This window comes from Diadema antillarum, unplaced genomic scaffold, assembly GCF_040938485.1.
Source record: "Diadema antillarum isolate AM-2024a unplaced genomic scaffold, OU_Dant_1.0 seq00001867_RagTag, whole genome shotgun sequence".
Taxonomy (NCBI): Eukaryota; Metazoa; Echinodermata; class Echinoidea; order Diadematoida; family Diadematidae; genus Diadema; species Diadema antillarum.
Genome location: NW_027272537.1, coordinates 15,220 through 37,488, shown reverse-complemented (window position 1 = coordinate 37,488; position 22,269 = coordinate 15,220). Strand labels below are relative to the sequence as shown.

At 39.6% G+C, this 22,269-nt stretch overlaps 1 protein-coding gene across 1 annotated transcript; it reads right to left on the bottom strand.

The window, feature by feature from the left end:
• Positions 1-3,993: 3,993 nt before the first annotated feature.
• On the bottom strand, positions 3,994-20,342 carry LOC139712858 (putative pre-mRNA-splicing factor ATP-dependent RNA helicase PRP1). Its single transcript, XM_071624641.1, has 12 exons — positions 20,206-20,342; positions 17,519-17,834; positions 16,546-16,745; positions 14,028-14,229; positions 12,597-12,773; positions 12,017-12,271; positions 11,102-11,360; positions 10,461-10,652; positions 9,090-9,212; positions 7,567-7,757; positions 6,876-7,045; positions 3,994-6,200 (listed from the first exon to the last, which is right to left on the bottom strand). Exons 1-12 carry the CDS (start codon positions 20,271-20,273, stop codon positions 6,089-6,091), a joined length of 2,265 nt encoding a protein of 754 aa, XP_071480742.1. The 5' UTR covers positions 20,274-20,342; the 3' UTR covers positions 3,994-6,088.
• Positions 20,343-22,269: the final 1,927 nt, after the last annotated feature.

The window sequence follows — 22,269 nt, the reverse complement described above, 5'->3', positions numbered from 1 at the left end:
GACGGCCTGTTTTGCAGCATGAAATTTTTGCGAACTGCCACTGGCATTCAATGCATATAGACAAGAACTTTTGCGTGCATTTTAATTTCGCGAATCTTGGCGTTCGCGAAATTCGCGAAATTAAAATGCACGCGAACATTCCTCGTTTTACAGTATGCCATATATTTAGCATGTCTAATTTTTTTTTTGCATATGTGGACTTCCCGACAAGTTCATGGGTGGCTAAATTCGCAGTCATGGAGTACAGTACTAAATGGAGAAATGTATGAATGCAGGTCGCATTCACGTCGAGATCAGAGATCATATTTTTGTGCGTTTTTTAATTCGCGAATAGCACCCAACTTGCGAAATTCACAAAAATAAGAACCTTGTGAAATATTCAGCGAATACAGTATGGTTATATACCATAACATGTTGGCAAGTATCAGAAATATCTTGAGGAAGTGAATCATGAGATAGAGGAGTCATGATATCAGCCTGCTGTTGTCACTCTCCAGCTGACAGAGAATTCGGACATTCTGGATCCAAGCTGTAGCATCCAGTCACCAACGAAGGAATTACGCCAACAAGGCACTCGAACTTCAACTCTAGTGGTTGCCTTTCGGCAGATTAGGAGACATTGTGATTGAATACAAGTTTTTGTTGTTGTTGTTGTTTATGTCGTAGTCCTGCAGAGAAGTTCTCATGTCATCCTGTAAATAGTTTATTATTAATGATGTACGAAACCATCATATTCCACATAAAGCAGTAAATTATGCATTCTTAATGTATCTAGATTCAAGATCTCGAACTTTTGCTCTGCTCACCATTGCTAAAGCACTCTGCATTTCTACTCTTTTGTTTTTCAACTAAGACAAAAGAGATTTGCATGTCTTCAGATAACTGAAGTGAACAACTTTTAGACTTTATATTTATGGAGAACAGCTGTATTACAGAGAATTCAAGAAATCATGGATTACTCAAAAATCAATGACAGGAATACTGCAGACTTAAAATAGTGTGGCGGTGGAAACTTGTCGGGACAACCTCATTTATATCATGCACATGAGATCTCTGTTTACGCCAGTTCCAATGTTCATATTTTCTGTAAATTGTAGTGCTGGAAACTGAAGACAATCCTGCTGCCAGACACTTTTGTTGTTTGTGTTTGTTTGTTTTTGTTATATTGAAGCATGTGGAGGACCGTTGTCATTTCTTTTCTTAATAATCAACTCATGTGGATTCGTGGGGAAGTTTTCCGTATAGGAGAGCAAATAGCAATCTGGTCACTTGAACTGGGCCTTCTCATTGGAATTTGTTGAGAGGCATCTTCAAGATAACCTTCATACTGTGCTCAAATTGACATTACTAAAGGACAGCAAAGTATCACAAAAAGTGCAGGTTTCATTCAAACACACAAAAACCTTGAAATCATGGAATTTCTAAGTTATATGTTTGCAAGACACCAATGTCATCGTTTTCACATACGTGTATGCAAATCAGATGGGATTCACCTGCTTCACATTTCTGATTAGTGTGTAGGCCTATATGAAATTAACTTCTAAATCGCTCTTATTCATTATTCAGCAAATATGAGCCTCTGCCCTTAAATTGGATGATGCAAATGTCTTGCCCTTGCAAGTTTTGCAATTACTTGCTCATTAATCTTCACCATATTTTGTCTTGTTTCATTTCTTTCTGGAAATACACAAATTCAAGAAGAAAGTACTGTATTACCTTCACATCCATTATTCTGGAATTGTAATGGTCAAGTGATAATGACTTTGTTAAAATATGCAAATCTAATTGTGTTCATTGTTCTGGGAAGATGCATTAAAGCTATGAAATTTTATAAATTCTTTAATGTTACCTTGAGAAAATTGAGTTGATTTTCACTTTGATCCTTGCATTATATTTCAGACACAGTTATTCATGCAAGACGGCCTAGGTCTTATTAGTGAAAGTGTTCCACACAGATACAAATGTGACTTTGTTGTCATTTCTTTTTCTTTTTAAATTGGGGGGGGGGGGGTCCCTTTATTTGCAACTACACCAGATTTCAGTGTGCAGAGACTCCAACTCTCCCGTTTTCGACGGGATATCTCCCGCCCGAAAACCCATTTTCGCAAAATCTCCCGTTCTCCCGCTTGAGATTCAATTTCTCCGGCCCTGGCTCTGTGTCTCCCATTGGAAAGGATTTCTTACTTATTGCTATTGTACGTTGAAAAATTAAGCCTTCGATAGCACCAGAGAGCATCTAGAACCCTAGGAACTTCGCGCTTCGCACACATCAACTTGGAGTCTCCCGTTTGCTAGGGGTTTCAGGCGGGAGAATCTCTAGATCAGAAGGTGCTTTGGGTTGGAGTCTCTGAGTGTGTTCTAATTCAGTGTGGGTAATACATGTATGTGTACATCATGTACATGTATGTACTTTGTTCATCACCACCATGTCTCTTTGCATGCCCATAATGCCTCAGTGTTAATTCAGCAGTGAAAAATCCATGTCCAAAAAACTAATGAAAGTTCAGTCTGAATACTCACTGGTTTGAATATAAATCCCCAGGTTTTTAGCAAACCTACGTACATTACCAATGTGTCAGTGATCATATATTACGCAATATTACGCAACCCAGAGGTAGTCGAGTCAAATACTTCAGTGTGTGTGAAGTGCAAGGTGCTGTGGCTATTTCAATTCTCTTTTAACCTACTGGATAATTAATTACATGAGGGTTTCTTGTTAATTTCTGTGAATTTCGCGAATCACTGCTGGACCCCGAATTTAACACATGAAAATGTTGCTATATGCTACACTAAAATGATGAGCCTCCGTGTTGAATCACAAAAACATCTTTTGAAAATGTCTGTGGCTTCCTGATTCACTAAAATATCTATGCAAAAATAACAGTTTATACAGTATGTACATTATGTCAGTGACCATACCATATAGGCAACCTAGAGGTAGCTGTCCGAGATATTGTACTTCAGAGTGTATGTAAAGTAAGGTGTGAGATTTTTTTAAAAATTTTTATTATTATTATTATTATTATTATGATTATTTATTTATTTTTATTTATTTATTTATTTTATTTTTTTTATTATTATTATTATTTTTTTTTTTTTTTTTTTGGGGGGGGCGGGGGGAATAATTGTCAGATAATCAGTTCAGTGATGTTCTGTCCAAATCCTAGTTGTCTTACCCCCAAAGGGGAAGCCACCACAGCATGTCGAAGGAAAGGCAATCTCATTAGTGATAGTGCTTTGGCTGCCATGTTTTTTCGCTCTCCTGACAATTTGACATTTTTAGATAAGAGGTTTAGTCGCCCCAACATTGTCATATTCTTTTGTTTTTATTCCTGATATATCAGGGTTCCCATGTAAAGATGACATATTTCTATACATATGCAGGGTTCCATCTGCAATTTAAAAAAAAACAACAACAACAACAACAACAGGACAGGCAAATATTATATTTTCTACTGCTGTCATTTATTCATTATTTTTTCACAATCGAATGCCTGACGAGAGTAGTTGACAAAAAAATTACAATGTACATCACTACATGTATTAAAGCAAAGCTACACAACAGAATACAGCTTACTCACTTTCCCAATCTTCCAAAAGTGACTTTTCAAGGGAATTCTTCCCCAAGCTTGGTTATATACAAATTGTTACATCTTCGACAGTTCCTTGGAAAGAAGCTATGCCCTTTTTTGTGCATGCATACTATGGCCTTCACATCTACTAAATGATCCGAGATAATTTGGGGGGGGGGGGCAAATTGATGGTGACTTGGGACCAATATACATCAAAGCAGGGATTTATGGATAATTTAGATTTGTAACAAAAGAATGAGTTGTCTTTGATTAGGTTCCTGCAGGAAGTAAAAGCATGTTTAGTGTGATAGAACATTTACTGATCAGCAACAACTTGCCAGTATCGAGTCTTGTGGCGTAGTAGTAATGACGGTGGCCAACACTACCACAGAAAAATATATCACATTAATTTCCAGTGAAAACCAATGTAATACACAGCCTCTACTAGTCTTGAAGAACCTGAAATTAGCAGATTGATGAAAGTCAATTTCAACTTAGCCTTCAAAAACAAATATTCAAATAGGCTTATGGCAGAGAGAACACCATAGACAAGCAAGTCAGTTATCATAATCCCGCACATGGAAAGAATACACACCAAACTAAAAATTCCTATTAACTTTCGAATTCCAGGTGATATGAAATCTGATCCATACAACATGGACTACTGTATTCCCACAAAACTATGTACTGTGCGCAGTAATATCCCTCTATGCTACACTCTGCTTTTGAGTGAACATGTAGAATACATGCCTAAAATCATTCTGTGTGAATCTATGTAAACTTGGACCCTTGTGATACAATGCACAATCATTGCACATCCAATAACTACAATTTCTCGCAATGGAGTAATTATCCAGGTGAGCTGCGCCAAGTCTGTTGAACTAAATACTGAACGAAAGTCAATCGCCACAAGCCTGACAAAAGATTTACAAGGTAATCAATCAAGTAAACAAATTGCAATCCATTATCGTATCCATCAGTATATTAGTGTTTGAAGTCAGGTCTTTGTCGCCGCTGAATTCAACAACACCACCAACTTCAAGGATATATCTGCTAATGGATACACATGCATGAAAATATCAAACTATGCATCATGTCCTAAAGTCGGATCTTGCGAGAGCAGGAATGTGAACAGGGACAGAGTAAGAATTACAGACAAAACAAAATAACACAAGATGTAAATGCGTGTTGTATGTAAAGATGGAGCTAACTTATAAAGTGTGATTACAATGAAAGTATCTCCAGCTCTTTGTCCATTGTTTGAGTGCTCCTATTATCTATCAATTGCATATTGTTAATCAGACCAAGTCAGCTTCTCTGTTCTTCCCTTTCACATGCAAATTTTCTTCCCACATACAAGACCAATGTAGCCAAGATTATTCACACACAAGAAAACAACAACTGTCATTCCCTTTTCATCATTTTCAAGTTGACATATTTGGACCATAAAAATAACAGTTTCAATAATGTTTATCTAATTACTCAACTTGCTTGTTATACATCGCTGCACTGTGTGTGTCTGACACAGACACTTGTCTTGTATAGCAAAATGTTCATTATCAATGTGCAAAGTACCTTTTTCCGATGATAATAAATAGGGCTCGACGATGATACTTCACACTCATAGTCAAATTCTTCTACAAGATGCAGACTTCAAGAATTGGTGCTGTGCGCTTGAGGGAGAATGTAGTTGAAAGAACAATGAATGTTCTTCACAACTAGAGAAAACAGCAAGATAACGATGAAGGTTTCAGCAGGGCAAGCAAAAATCTAAAAATATGTGACACTTTGCATGTATGCTGATTCTTTCAACATGGCATCCCACTGCCATCTTTGATGTCTGTATTTATCACGTCTTTTGAGATCGAGGAAGTTCGGTGTCAGAACGCATATTCAAGGGCAGAGTAATTTGGTCCTTCTGTTACACATGAGCATGACTGTTACATCTGTTAACTTTCCCTTGTTTCCAGATAAATAACTGGCAATCAAATTGGTGTAATTTCACTCAAATTTGCTGCTAAACTAACACTGATCTCGTGCTTTTATTTCGATCTGTTCTGCTAAACCAACTTTCTAATGGACCTAAATTTCCCTGCAGAGAGTGAGTTGGGATGTGCTCTTCAGTAAAGTGTTGGCACATGGGGGGAAACGTGTTTGCTCACCAGTCTTCAAAAGTGGACGTACCATGATGCCATTGCAGTCAAATAGCACCACATCTTCTTTTCGCATACAAAGAAACCAAGTGTTCAAGTTGCAAACTCTGACATCCCGCCTGCAGTAAACAACACAGGTGGTCATGTGATCATGACCCATTATGTAACTTCCGCTTTGACTTGCCCCACCCCCTGGTCTTCAAGACAGTCATTCCATGTCACGGCACATTCTATGGCACTGGTATACCCAATATGAGTTCTCAGCCATGTACATGAAGCTTTAGCTATCTATTGGTTGGGCATGTGACTTTCTTGAGCAGTCGCACACAAGTGTCAGGTGACATTACTGCCTGTCAGGTGACATCACTGCTTGTCCCATCCTTGTAGTTTCATAGCTATCCTCTCCAGGATCCTCTTGGCTTCGCACTGGGGGAAGTTGGCCATGTCGTAGTATTGAGGAGCCAGACGCATCAGCCTGGAAGGAGAGGAAAAGGGGGACAAAAATTTGCATATTAGAAATAGTGTGGGAACTGAGAAAAAAAAAGCTTTATTTTCAGACACAAATGTGTTACACTTCAAATACACTAGACTAAAACAAACTATAAAATAATCATCATTTAAAAGCATCTCATCATTTGACAACACTTCTCATATGAAAAAAAAAGATAGCTGACTGATTCTCAGGTGCACCTGATTAGGCAAGGCCTTTCCAGAGAGGAATTTAGCATACAACAATTTGTAATGCAAGGGATGTGCCTAAAGAAAACAAATATCAAGAAATCGGTATACATGTATTTCTAAAGTCCTTACAAACTAGTCCCTCCGTGCAGGGATTAAACCTAATCATGTAGCCCAACAACATTTGCATGTATAACCAGAAAAGAGACAGACCAGACAACAGACAAGAGATTGTTTTTTTCAGAGTGGGCTTTTGAACCTCCTTGAGGAGGCTCTGAAACAAGCTCACAGTATAAACGTGGTACAAGAATATTTCCATTTACGATGACAATGTATACTGTGTCCAATTTTTGCACAAAGCAAATATGTTCCCAGAGTAGATTCAAATGTTACAATATCTATATCTTTCTATGCTCCTATGAGTATCACCTGGATTATTCCCCTAGCTTCAAGGCAGAGCTTTGACACTCACCAGTCCGCTTTGATGTCGGTCACTGTGCGGACGTAGTTCTTGGTGGTCAAGACAAACTCGTTGTAGAGGACCCACTCTGGTTTGTGGTCCAGGCAGGTGGACGGGTGGAGCTGCACCACCTGGTTGTCCTTGACCGTCAAGTAGTGACCTGTCCTCTCCAGATGGGCGACCTTCAGGGGGCAGGAGAAAGTGGACACTGTCAAAGTCACGATACCACAATACAAATGCTCCCTTGAGTGAAATTCAAAGTTACTGTAAGAGTGGAAATTTTCGTGTGAGCCATACTTTGCGCTCAGTCAGGAAAAATTAATTTTGCATGTTTTTAATTCCATGCAATCAAAGATTTTATTTTCGCTCTAGTTTCATGTTGCCCAAAATGCTAAAAAATTTCCACTTTTACAGCATGGAATATGCATGATGGGAGTTGTATGCTCTGAAAGTGGAAAGGAGAACAATACAATGATAATGTGACACTTTCATATAAAGGCTTTTCAACTAACAGGGCCAGTATTCATCTTAATTTTTTATGCACTTGAAAGATATTCTCATTAATGTCTTGTTCAAAATCTCCAAACATTATTGAATTGTAAGATTCATACAATTTATAGGCACAAAGAGTTTGCATGTTTTCCAGACTGTACGGATGCCTTGATGCCTGGGATCATGAAAGCCAATTTGTCAACAAACGAACCTGCATGAAGAAACCATTGACTAGGGCCTTGCGAATATTCAAGTAGTAGTCCTTGCTATTGAAATCCGTGCTGGTCCTGCGTAGAGCAAATCTGTCCATGATCCGGACCAACTGCTGCCGGACGCTGTCAGCCGACTTGAGAGACCGGTACTGGATGAAGTTGTCGTAGCACCACTGTGGATCCTCGTTGTCTGTATGAGGGTTGGAAGATTAGACAAGAATGTGACAAGAGGAAGTGATAAACACACACACACTCTTTTTTTTTTCAATAATATTTATTTGATTTCTATAATATTACATGACAAAGACATTCATCTTAAATGTATTAACACAATATACAATCAGCTTTGTCTGATCAACTGAAAAAAAAAAAATCAAAATCACACACACAGAATGACAGAGGTAATAGTAGGTGTGGTCGTGATAATAGTATACAAATAATGACTGCTATGAGGGGCACAGTTAAAATTATGGGCCCAAGGTGATGTGAAAACCATAACTATGCCCGAAGCAAAGCTGAGGGCATAGTTATGGTTTTCACATCACCGAGGGCCTACATAATTTTAACTGTGCCCCGAATATCAAGCTGTCATTATTTGTTTTATATACTGAAAATATAGATACCGAAAATACAGATTCTGGTCTCTTTTACAGCACTCGTAATCAACACTGATCGACAGCGCGGCGGTCGTATCATTGGTGCGTACATATGAGTGATCTAAGCGTACGGGGTAGCGACTGTCTCCAAACCTATTTACAGGGCACAGTTGATTCTATGCCCCGGGCACAATAAATCATGACGTCATTTCGAAAAAAAAATGGGGCACAGCTATTTTCATGACTCCACTTTTAACCAATCAGATGAGAGGAATCTATATATGAGGTATATAATAATATTCATTATAGCCATCATCTTTATCATCACCATCATCATCACTATAACAATCATCACTATCATCAATAGAACTAGTGCTTCTATTACACCTGACAATGACAATTGATAATTATAATAAGTAGATATACATGTAAGTAGGGGAAATATAACCACTGACACACTGTTTGAGAATCACCTATAGGTAACAAAAGTGGATAAAGTCGCACAGAACAAGACATGCAGGAACATACTGTAAAACGAGGAATTTTCGCTTGCATTTTAATTTCGCGAATTTCGCGAGCGCCAAAATTCGTGAAATTAAAATGCACGCGAAAGTTTTTGTCTACACTACATGCATTGAACACCAGTGGCAATTCGCGAAAATTTCATGCCACGAAAAGGGCTGTCGGCTCCAATTCGCGAAAATGTCATGCCGCGAATATATCATGTTTTACAGTAGCATTGCATGGAGAAAGACAAATAGCAAAGGTTTTCTTTTTTGGCTATTGCTTCAGTCTTAATTGGCGGTGTCCTTGCATAAGTTTTTGTTCTTATCCCAGTGACACCAATGGCAATCCTTGACTATGAATTTCATTGATCATCTTAGCATTGCATGTTGAGTGAAATAAGAGGTAACATTAGCACTCACTCTGTTTGAAGGCATGGTAGACGTTGAGCAGCGTGAGGTGGTCTCCGTCTATGTGGGCGAACCGCATCTTGGCCTCGTCGGCGAGTTTCTTGGCCTCGTTGGGTCGCAGGAAACACTGTGGGACTAAACAAAATTAAAATCGGGGGGGCCGCCACCCAGTTCCCCTCGGGGTTTAGACCACTGCATGCTCTGATGGTCCTAAGACATCAACCCCTAAGAGCTCTTCAGAGAGAGCTTGGACACTACCACCAAACCCAACTCTACCTACTGGCATGATGAGATACAGTGGCTAAGTAGAAAGAGTCAATGCTTGCATTCTGCCTAGACTGATTTTCACACATCAGTATATCGCAGGAAGTCGAGAGCTAGTTAGATTGCAATCATCCAATCATTCAAGTATAGCACAACTGAAACATCACACTGTACCAAATCTGAGTACCACAGTTGTTATTTTTTTTAAAGATTTGTTTTCCTAGCTAATGCATGAGTACTTTGATTCAGTGTGTAATAGCTATGACAAGTGTATTATAGCATAGCAAACAGTTCAACCTCCAAAATAGTAAAACTTGAACAAAAAAAGAATGACAATTTTCATTTGCCTATAACTTAGGAGAATGAAATATCTTAATGTACAAAATAAGAGAGTAACACAATTTGCAGTCCAAAAAATAAAATTTCAAAATAAATTTATATAAAGCACAAACAAGTCAACTTTAATTAGTAGAAGCAAGTTGAGTTAAGCGATCACATGAAGAGTGATGGGGCAATATGCAGAATATCGCTAACAACAGAACTAGGGGAAGACAACACAGACCAGGTATTTACACAACACAGAAATCAAGCAAACCACATTGATGGCACCAAGCACAGCTGGACACACAAGGGAAACCAAGGAACTATTGCTAATGTCAAAATATGGGGAATACATATATAATCTTTGGCCATGAAAAGAAAAACTTAAGGGCAGCACTATTTCTCATATTTCTGCAATTATGATTTTTAGATTAGAGCACTGTTTGTAGTTTGTTCCTTTCACAGTTAGTGTTCGCTAAAAGTGCTAGGGACTTCATGCTTCCATTACAAAACAGGTCATTTCATTCATCTGAAATATTCTGTAGATTGCAGATGACCGAGTGACTGTTTGAAGGTAAAACTTCCTATGCAGTCATATAATGATGAAATTAATGAAAATGGAGCCAGACAAAATAAAGGTAGAGGGGGATGTCTTACGCTGTGTAAGCATGCAGATAATGAAGAATCAAACTGATTTTTAATTGCAACACGGCAAGAGAAGAAAAATGAGCAAAGGAGATTGCATATAGAATGGGTGCCTTTGAAGATATACAAGAGCTCCGACTCTTGATGCATTACCTGAGAGCATGGCGGTGATTGAGAGGACCTCATTGGAGCAGTTGTAGTCGGTGCTGGCGATCACCATCTTCGCCAGCTGGGGGTCCAGGGGGAACTCCGCCATCATGGAGCCAAGCCGTGTCAGGTCGCCGTTGTCGTCCAGAGCTCCTAGGTAGTTCAGCAGCTCTAGCGCCCTCATCAGTGTCTCGGGAGCTACTCGAGCATGGTGCAAGAAATTACATGCAAGGTTGGTTCTAACGTCGAGACAAAGAGGTCAGCCTATCGTAGGCACACAAAGTTACCAAGAATTTGGCAACAGCTACGAAAGCACTAATTCAACAAAAGCTACCTGGGTTTCTATTTGGAAGTTGAATGCCCTTTCTGATTCTTAAAAAAACAAAAACAAACAAACAAAAAGCACTTTTCAAGCAAGTTTGCAAATTTGAAGAATTGATTCTGGGACTTTCTCTCAGATGTTGCAGATGCTCCCATGCCAAATTCATCAGGCCAGTACTAACAGACAATTGGATAAATATTGACATTGCATCCCATGAACTATATCAGTTGTCATGGTAATAAAACAAATTGCCTTGGACAAATCATTCCTTTGCAAATAATGCACACACAAACACACACATACACAAACATACACACACAGATACCTGGTGGGTCCATGAAATCAAAATGCACGAGATCGTCGATGCCCAGCTTCTTGAGCTGCAGCACCACCGTGCCGAGGTTGGAGCGCAGGATCTCGGGGTAGGTGTTGGCCTGCATCTCACTGTCATAGGCCTTCTCCGTGTAGAGGCGGAAGCACTTGCCCGGCCGGGTCCTGCCGGCACGCCCCGCCCTCTGCTGGGCACTGGCCTTGCTGATGGGGGAGACCAGCAGGGACTCCACACGGATGCGGGGGTTGTACACCTGGTGGAGGTCAAAGGTCACAAACAGTTTAAAAAAAAACCCATCATTGATGTCACCTTGCAAGTTTCATGTCAGTTTGAGGAACTATTGTCTCATTTTGCAAGGCATATATTTCAGAGGGTATCCCTGAGCATCCATAATGGTGTGCTAAGGAGGTCATACTTTCATTGTGACATTCATTCTGCAGCCAACTCCATCCAACTTTCTACAGTAACTATTTGTCTAGAATAGTCATCTCTAATTTTTCCCCACTACAGGTTTTGATAAGCCACTTTGGCTATCAAAATTACAGTCAGTTGCACTGGTTGATGTGTTATGCACAGGCTTGGGTGCATCACTGGGATAAGTGTGCAAATGGTTACTCCACGATGTTGAAGAACAAAGGGTAAGCTGAGAGTGCTGCCAACAGTACCTAAATTACCATGGGGCACCCACTTTCATAGACATGAGAAAAACATCTTGTGTCATACAAATTGTTTACTGTGTTTCACATTGCATGATATCTGGCCACGGCACATCTTCTAACAGTTCAGACAAAAATCATCAGGCTCATTTGAAAATTTAAACAGCAATTCAAATTTTTCTAAACACAGTCATTTTTCTCTTTTTCTCCTTCACTTTGAGAAGAGAGACAAGATGTGTAATAAAGTATTCACCTTCTGCTTGGCAAATCCTGGGTCTATCACAAAGACGACACCATCAATGGTCAGCGAAGTCTCTGCAATGTTGGTGGAGACCACCACCTTGCGACCTATGGCCCCATTGGCCTTGGTAGGCGGGGCAGGTTCGAAGATCCGCTGCTGCATCGCCGGGGGCAGGGTGGAGTAGAGTGGAATGGTCTTCAGGTCCCCAACCTCTGGCCCCAGATTGTCAATCTCCCGCTTGATGCGCTTACACGCCTCTTCGATTTCCTGGATAATTCAATCACAGTTTTGGTAGAATGTTAATTTTAGCAACATAACCACATCACAAATTTTTGTAGTCTATTATCGTATGAACCACCTGAGAGAATACTACAAACACCTTGCCAAAGTGGACAGGACTGAAATGGGTATATCATTGTCAGGTCGCCACTATGTACAAAACCTGTTATTTTTTAATCATGATATTTTGACATAGGTTTAATGAACCAGCAACGCCTAAATTAATAGTCAATGATATTTGCTGGTGTATGAGAGAATTCATTCCCATGCAGACTTTCAAATGTCATAAAGATTCTAGAATTTGAGCTCTCACCTCTTGGCCCGTAAGGAAGAGGAGAATGTCGCCCTCTACCTCCTCACACATGTGAATCTGGACCACAGTGCGTATGGCTGCCTCTAGGTAGTCCCGCTCGGGCTCTGGCGTGTAGAAGATCTCTACAGGGTGAGTACGACCAGGTACTGTCATCAATGGAGCATCGTCAAAATAATGCTACAAGAGAGGTAGAGAAGTTGGCAAACAATGGTGTAAAACACTGACATAAAACAAAGTCAACCAGTCGCACCTGCATATAGAGATGTTTCAAAAATAGTAAAATCTCATGGCCTCTATGAATACGTGGTCTGTGGTGATTTAATACATCAGGTTTTGTGACCAACATATGTCTTGAGAGCTTTCATCACTTCATCATCTTAAATTTGCTATACACCTTCATACACTATGCAACCCTATCCCCTACAAATCTGTTGCTTTTTTTTCAGTTTCAGTTTAGTTTATTTTGCACCAAGCATTAAAAATATACACAGCATACAATAAAACATGAATGTACAAATTGAGATACAAAAAGAGAAAATTTTCACAGGACATACGACATACAAATAGAAATAATATGGCGGTATGACTACATACAAAGACAATGCCATTGGTGGGGGAAGCAGCAAGAAAGGTAAAGCCCTTGTGAGTAGCTGACCCATGTACTGTAACATACATACCTTTGACAGATTTAAGAAAAAAAAAATGTCAGTTAAGTTGACAAAACAGAACAAGTCAAACCAATGCAATCATCACAAAAGAAAACTACAGAGGTATGGATGATAACAACACAGAAAACAGCAACAACAAAAATACGCCCTGAATTAACTATGTTTGTAATCTTTCAATAAAAAGTGGGATAAAATACCATAAATGAGGGCCCAGATATATAACTGAATTTTTAAAAAATGAGGTGCGCATGTGATATAGATGATAGTTTGCAGAATTTCTTGTTCCGTAATTATGGATAGTGCTGTTCAGCGAAAAATAATCTAAAAGGGATTCTGGAAGGAACTTTTTGTAACATAAATACATAAAAATACCCAACTGTAAATGATAAATATCATAAAATTGCAGCATCTTAAATACAAATGAAAGATTGGTTTTGAATGGGCAAGATATGAAGCATGGTGTACAATACGTATTGCACGTTTTTGTAAGACATTGCGCCTGAACATATATCTTACCATTTACCTCATATTCATTTGTTTTAAAGCTGACTGAAATGGTACAGAAATAGGGAGAAATGGTGTCCGTACACAGACCGAATGTGCAAACTGAGGTTGGACATCACATCGCCTAGCCTAACTACGTCACTGATCATTACAAGCAGTTGGCATCTAGGTCAGCCCATATAGCAACTATAGACCACATATACTTTACAAGTATGGCTGGGGTCAGCTCTGACTGAATTCTTTAAAAATATATACTTACTTGAAACTTGCCAGCATCCAGCGTAGCACTCATGATGACCAGCTTGAGGTCCGAACGCTGCTTTTCCACCTCCTTCAGTAGACCCATCAGGATGTCTGTGGCCAGCGTGCGCTCGTGGGCTTCGTCGAGGAGGATGACACCGTAGCGTTCCAGGAGGGGGTCGGTCATACCCTCACGGAGCAGCATACCATCTGTCATGTACCTTTAACGAGAACGATGATTTGACATGGCAAAGGGTGAAAGGGGAAACATATTTTTCACACTTCTGCATGATGGTATATTGATGCTTCCATTAAAAAACAAAACAAAAACAAAACAAACAAACAAACAGGTCTATACTCCTCAGTTTAACATAAAGTAAATGCATATAGATGTACTTCTTCTACAATAAAGAAAACATGGTGTGTAATATACATCTTTGGAGTGTGTTAATTTTCCTGATATTCAGACATATTGAACAGGAGTTGGGCCATTGTACATTTCATGTATGTATTTTGTTACAGAAACATGCCTTTCTGTATTGCATACAGGTCCAGAAAGTGTTTCTTCAGATTTATATCAATGCGAGACCCTACAGAATAGCCAATAACATTCAAGTTCTCCACCACTCCTCAATACCACAGGCCCATCCCACACATACAGACACAACGGAAAAACATTCATATCTGTATGTCTGTACACAGTTTATAATACAATATGCACCATAAAATTCTGGGTGGTGGTTTTGTCAACTCAAATAGAGCTGACATCACACACAAGATGAAAAAATCAAGGGAGCAAGACTGAATGGGTTTCACCTCATCCCAATGGTGAGTTCATTTCGTTTGTTCCCATTACTTGAGTAGAGTACTGTAAAAGTGGATATTTCCGCGCGACTAAATTTTTGCGCTTGGCCGGGTGAGAAGAGTTTCGCGTGTTTTTAATTCCGCGGAATCAAGAAACCAAGTACAGGAACATATGGCAAGCAAATATATTCGCGTGCTCTTATTTTCGTGCTAGTTTCTGGTTGCACGAAATGCGCGAAAATTTCAACACAGAAAATTTCCACTTTTACAGTAATACATGTACATGAAGGATGCTGAAAGACATTTTCCAGGATTGCAGCAAACATTTTGCATCGTGCACTCTAGTTACTGTTGAACTAATTATAACAAGGAAAAGTAGAAATTACGCAGTGCGTAATATATGTCCCCGCTGGAAGTAGCATTTAGTAGCAAAATGTACAATATAGGTAAAAAGATCAAGGTCAAAGGTCAAAGAAGTCAAAGGTCAAAATTTTGAAGCCCTCACCTAGTGCCATCACATAAAGCAAACGGAATCTAAATCGGGTTAGAAATGGGGAAGGAGTAGCATTTTGTAGCCAATGTACAATGTAGGTAAAAACTCAAGGTCAAAGGTCAAAGAAGTCAAAGGTCAAAATTCTGTGTAGAAGTTTTGAAGCCCTCACCTAGTGCCATCACATAAAGCAAACGGAATCGAAATCGGGTTAGAAATGGCGAAGGAGTAGCATTTGGTAGTAATATGTACAATACAGGTCAAAAATCAAGGTCAGAGGTCAAAGAAGTCAAAGGTCAAAATTCTGTGTAGAAGTTTTGAAGCCCTCACCTAGTGCCATCACTTAAAGCAAACGGAATTGAAATCGGGTTACAAATGGCGAAGGAGTAGCATTTTGTAGCAAAATGTACAATATAGGTCAAAAATCAAGGTCAAAGGTCAAAGAAGTCAAAGGTCAAAATTCTGTGTAGAAATTTTGAAGCCCTCACCTAGTGCCATCACATAAAGCAAACGGAATCGAAATCGGGTTAGAAATGGCGAAGGAGTAGCATTTTGTAGGCAATGGACAATATAGGTCAAAAATCAAGGTCAAAGGTCAAAGAAGTCAAAGGTCAAAATTCTGTGTAGCAGTTTTGAAGCCCTCACCTAGTGCCATCATATAAAGCAAACGGAATCAAAATCGGGTTAGAAATGGCGAAGGAGTAGCATTTTGAAGCAAAATGTACAATATAGGTCAAAGGTCAAGGTCAAAGGTTACATCTGAAATTCTGTATAAAAGTTTCAAAGCTCTCATGTAGTGCTATCATATAAAGCAAACAGAATCAAAATCGGGTTAGAAATGGCGAAGGAGTAGCATTTTGAACATTTTGATCACACACGGACGCACGGACGGACAGACGGACACACGGACACACGGACACACGGACACACAGACACACACACGTACGGAGCCCGTTTCATAGTCCCCTGCTCGAACTCGTTCGGCGGGGACAACAAGTTTCATTATTCATATACGTTTGTCATAACTATACATTACCTCATAAGTGCAAATTGCCCTTAAAACATCAAAAATACATGAATCAAGTCATGGAACACAAGTCAATTTCCACACATATGCAGCATGACTTCTGCTGCTGTCTCAAGCACAAAACAAAAACAAATGGAACCTGAAAACATACTGCCTCTGGCGATGGACGCCTGAAAAAAGGGAAAAAGAATCTTCACAACTGAGTGCACAACTCACTTCATGATGGTTTTCTGTGACGTGCAGTCCTCAAATCGGATGCTGTAGCCAACCTCCTGGCCAAGAACAACATCCATTTCGTCGGCAACACGCTGGGCGACACTCATGGCTGCCACCCTCCTTGGTTGGGTGCAAGCCACACCCTTTCCGCTCTGCAGGGGGAACTTCTGTCTCACAAACTCTATGCACCACTGGGGAATCTGTCCACAAGCAAGTAATGACAGAGGAAAGAATGCATGCAAATAATCTATGAATACATGTCTAATGCAGGTAATAATTTTTCAACTTGGATTTGATTACCTGGTAGCAATTTTAACTGATATTATTTTGAATGGTATCATGTACACTTTATGGAAGGAAAGTGCAACACAGAAGCAGTGGTACAAAAAATGCATACCAAATTGCGATGCGATACTAGGAAAATTATTCCCTGTAATGGATTGAATTGAAGACTCAGATGGATTTTAACCTTGTACTTTCATCCTGTCACTCATAAGCACATGCAAAGGCATAAAGTTGAACAAGGTAGGAGTACAGACATTTTTGAACAATTCACAGCAACAACAAAAAAAAGTTGTGATTTCAGTCAACTAGGCTAAAATGAGAACTTGATTCCGCAATATAAACTTCCTTTAATTCATAAACAATGTTATATCCCTATAGTTCTATTCCACATTGTCAAAAAGAGTGTTTTCATGTGTACTGTTGCTATAATGGAACACTTGTAAAGATACAATGTATTACCCTGGTACTTCCACAAACACATCACATGTCATACTTTGATTTTCAATTCAGGGAAAGCAAATATAAAATCAACAGACCTTAATTATCTGTGCCCTCATGAATAGGGAATCGCACACACAATGTGTACTGCAACATGAAAACGAGGAAATTTGTCAAAGCTTTTGAGTTGTTGGCACTATTGTTCTGAAGACAACAAACATTCAAAGGAACTAAAGTCATGCACACTCACTTGTGTTGTTTTACCAGACCCTGTTTCTCCAACAAGCACAATAATCTTGTTCTTATCCATAACCTGCATAAACTTCTCCTTGTACTCCCACACCGGAAGGTTTCTCCTCTTTGCCAGAATCTGGTGGTATCTGGCAGAGTAGGGGGTGAGAGTGAGGGGGTTGATGGCCACTGGAGTTGTAGGTGGAGGGACAGAGAGGGGAGCACTTGTCACCCCTGCAGACTCCCATCGCGTCCGTTCCCTGTCCCTGTCCCGTTCCCGCCGGCCATCTCCTCTGTCCTTGTCATCCTCTCGGTCTCTTGTTCGCTCTCTGTCTCTACATGAACCAAACGATTTCATAAAATGTTCATAAAATATGAAACGTAATGACTTATGCCTACAAACAAATAGTTCATGTTTGTGACGGGTCTTAATGTACAAATCTTGCCTGAAGCCAGTCAGTTACATATTAAAACTTTTGAGTGGTATAACTTCGAAATCATGATCCAGCAAGTCATAGTTCAGAATAGTACATGTACAATACATGAGTTGAGATAAAGACAGAAAGACATGCTCTTTTACTGCAATGTGGAAAGTCACTAAAGATCCTTTGGGAATTTCTTTCTTTTACTTTTTAGCACTCGTCACTCTGATGGAGAACCATCATGGTAAATAATCAAATTTGATGATGCTTTACTGGAGTTAAGACAAAAAAGATGAGAAAAAGGAAAGGAGTACAGACAAAAAAGATGAAAAAAGGAAAGATAACCAGGAGGAAACAAAGAAGAGAGTGATAGGTAGAAAATGCGACTGAAGAGGAAACTAAGAAAAGTAAAACAAGAGGAAACCCACAAAGATATGATTTATGTAAATTTATTTAGGAAAGATAGGGTAAGCTAGGAATACCTTACAGGGTGTGTACAGTTCTGGTTGAGGCGAAGATTCAGCTTTTAACATTTTGGGAGATATTCAGAAACCACTCGATGAGATGTCATAGAGCATGCAATTCTAAAGGGTATCAAAAGTTTATTTGATGAAGATGGGTTTTGAAGTGGCCGAGATATCCAAAAACAAGGTGAAACAAAGAGATCCTAATAAAGTTGTGGCCTGTAGTCTTTTATCATTATCACTCTTTTTTTGATATCTCAGCCATTTGAAAACCAATTTTCATCAAATAAACGTTGAATCCTTCTTAAACTTACATGCTCTTTCCTATTTCATAAGAGGTTTCTCATTATCTCACTTAAGGCCACCGCACACTACACGATCAGACTGGTCTTAAAGTCTTAAGCCAATTAAGACCAGTCGTACGACCGGACACCGCACACTATACGACCCGACTGTAAAGCGCGCGCAGTGCGCACTGCGTGCGCTTGCATTTTACTGCATTGTGAATGGCTGAAAGCCTACGACCAGTCGCAGAAATTCAACATGTCAAATCTCTACGACTGGCGCTAAGACCTAGTCGTACGACTAGAAAATGGCAAGACTGTGACGTCACACTTCTAGTCTTAAGGTCTTAAGACCGGTGAATCGGGTCAAAATCGTGTAGTGTGCGGCGGGCTTTAGGAATGTAAAAAACATGAATCCCCACCTCAACCAGTACTGCTACTGGACAGCCTCTTTAAAGTGAAAGAAAAAGAAAGAAGGAAAGACAGAAAAGAAAGAGAAAAATACAAGGGGATGCATACACATGCGCTCACCAGCTTTGCAAACACCCACTACCTTATTTTAGACGTGGATGAGGAAAAGGGAAAAACAAAGTTTAGCTTTTCAAGAACATCATAGAATTAGAAAAGCTCCTGTGATCGCTACCTGTACGTTCATATCAAATGATTGACCCTGGCTGGTGTAGGATATGCACTGAATTGAACTGTAGGGACTGCTTGTGTGCAGAGCAGCATTTCAAGCACTGATTTTCCGACACTTTTAAAACTTTTATAAGTGTTAAAACACAACTTCTATTCGGTGTCTCAGATGCGATTATTTTAGCTTAGCTTACCAATGCCAGTGGTCCAGAATAAGTAGGGCGAGTTTGTGCACGTTTAAATCATATCATTTGACAAGGACACGACACAGCAGTGTGAAAGTTCACCAAGTATAGCACCGTAAATCATGTACAATTGTATATGATGTAAATCCTAACTATTACTATTAACGAATTGAACCACTGTCACTGTACACAAGTAAAGAAGTATTAGTGTTGTGACGGCGTCTGGTCTGACTATCATCACATGTAAAGTAAGACCATGACCATGGCATGTGTCTTTATGTAACCATGTTAGACTAAAAATATTTTATGTGTTGGTCGTTGAATGAAGTTATTTAAATAAGTGGGTTAGGGAACAGGTTAATGATCAGCAGTGTTTCTACAACCACCAGCTACAACACTAGTCATTGACTATTGGTGTTTAATATAGATTTTACTGTCTATAATAGTGTTATTTGTGACAGGTCTTTAGCACTGCACTACATGAGCTGCACTGGAACACGGCGTATTGTTTGTGCGATCATGGTACTGGTACACACATGTGATGTAGGTTGCCTACTACTACTACAACTGGCTGCTACATGTAGACTCTCTCTATCGTAGGACGTACAAATGTACATCAACATGCACATGCAGCATCACATGGGCGATTTTATGCTGACTTTATTTCAGATTCTGCTAGAATCTCTATTTTTGTAACTTATTTGCATTGACTCACCTGTATTCTCCATCACCTCCCTTCCTCCGACTGTAAGAATCATCTATGTCTAGACGTCGTTTGGACATAATTTCGCTCAACTAGAAGGAATTTCCGAGGTGAAATTGCGTGCAGAGAATATTGATACCGCGCGCTACACACAGCTAGTATACAGGCAACGGCAATATTCTTAGTACACAAAACGTACTTGTACACCGCGGTGTACCGGTAACATGTGATTCTCGTACTACACATCAGCTACAGAGTAGCTAAGTGGGTGATGCGTGCGCTGCGGTGATCCTACCTGCTTAGTATGCTGGGCTAGCTAAAAACGCGCGACTGCCGTACGTACGCACGTTTCAATAACCCATCCAAAGAAATACTCTGACATCTAGGCAGCGATTCCGCTACGATCTTCAAAAATTGACAAAGCGGCATCCTAATATCGTGTCTTGATCGCTTCAAATCTCCGCTCTCAAATCTTCACCATCGTAGGCCTACATTGTTGTTGTTGTGTTTTTAAAGATTTTACCTCAGTTTGAGGGTGCAGAATCAGAATCTGGATGATGCTTGCATCTTTGAGGGTTTGAGATATTCAAGATGGCCGCCGAGAATTTGTAATTCCTATATTTCCTTATAAATTTTTGGTGAAAATGGGAAACAAACATAAACATTTCATATTTTTGTTGAGGGTGCTAAGCTGAATCTGGATAATCCAACTTTTGCATGTAGGAGCTTGAGGATTTTGAGTTAGGCCTACTCAGGATTGCTGCCAATAATTCAAGTCATAGGCCCTAGGCCCTATTAGTCCTAAAATGGTGAAAAATTTGTTACAGCTCGTTATTCCGAAGGTTCGTCATTCTGAAGGTTCTTTGGTCCGAAGGTTCGTCTTTCTGAAGGTTCTTTGGTCCGAAGATTCGTTATTCCGAAGGTTCGTTAATCCGAAAATAAAATAGGGTTTGTTATTCCGAAGGTTCATTAATCCGAAAATGAAACAAAGCTCGTTAATTGTTCCGAAGGCTCGTTACGGACCCTATATCACTTCGGATCAACGAACCTTCGGAATAACGAACCCTATTTCATTTTCGGATTAATGAACCTTCGGAATAACGAACCCCTAATTCATTTTCGGATAAACGAGGCTTCGGAATAGCGAACCCTGTTTCATTTTCGGATTAACGAACCTTCGGAATAACGAACCTTCAGAATAACGCCACAAAATAATGTTCGGATTAAAGAACCCTTTCCCATTTTCGGATTCATAACGAACCTCTATATGTAGGCCTATGGGAAATTTGTGTGCGTCGGATTAACGAACCTTCGGAATAACGCCAACCTTCGAAAGCGAACGAACAGCACCCGAAAAATTGAAAGTATCTATATCTCGCAGGTGCTGGATCCAAAACTATATGTGTTGCAACTCTTGATCCCTGCGGATGAGGGCTTTGGGAGATATTGAAAACGGGAGCCAAATCTGTCTTCTGAAGTTCCTCCTAATTGTAAGTTTCAAACAAAATTGGAAAGAAATCTACGGTTTTATCCTATTTCAATGGTGCTGAATCCGAATCTGATTGATGTAACACTTGCATCCCGTGAGAGTTTTGAGATAATCTTCGATATATCAAAATTCTTAAAGGATGCAAGAGGTGCATCAAAAAAATGTGGATTCAGCACCTTGATCGAAATAGTATAGGGCCTGAGCCTATAGATGTTTTGAGTTTATTCACCATTTCCAAGGAAAAGCCTACATTTCAATTTCAAATTCTGGTTGCCATCTTGAATATCTCAAAATCCGCAGGGATGCAAAAGAAATAATCGCAAGGTTAGAAATAGGCTCAAAATCTTACTCTGTATAACACTTCCGCGTTCCATTATCAGTCGAAACACAATATATGAACAAAACTAATACCGATAGGAAATTCCGCTTCTCTTCTGATTTGGTGGGTCCTTCACGCTGCCTTTTCGGTATATATATATATATATATATATAGACAGAAGTATTGGAACAAGTTCACGCGGTTGACTGCAGGTTCATCCGTATATTTATTGCAAATCGGAGTTTCATGCAACCTCCATGAGGCGCAA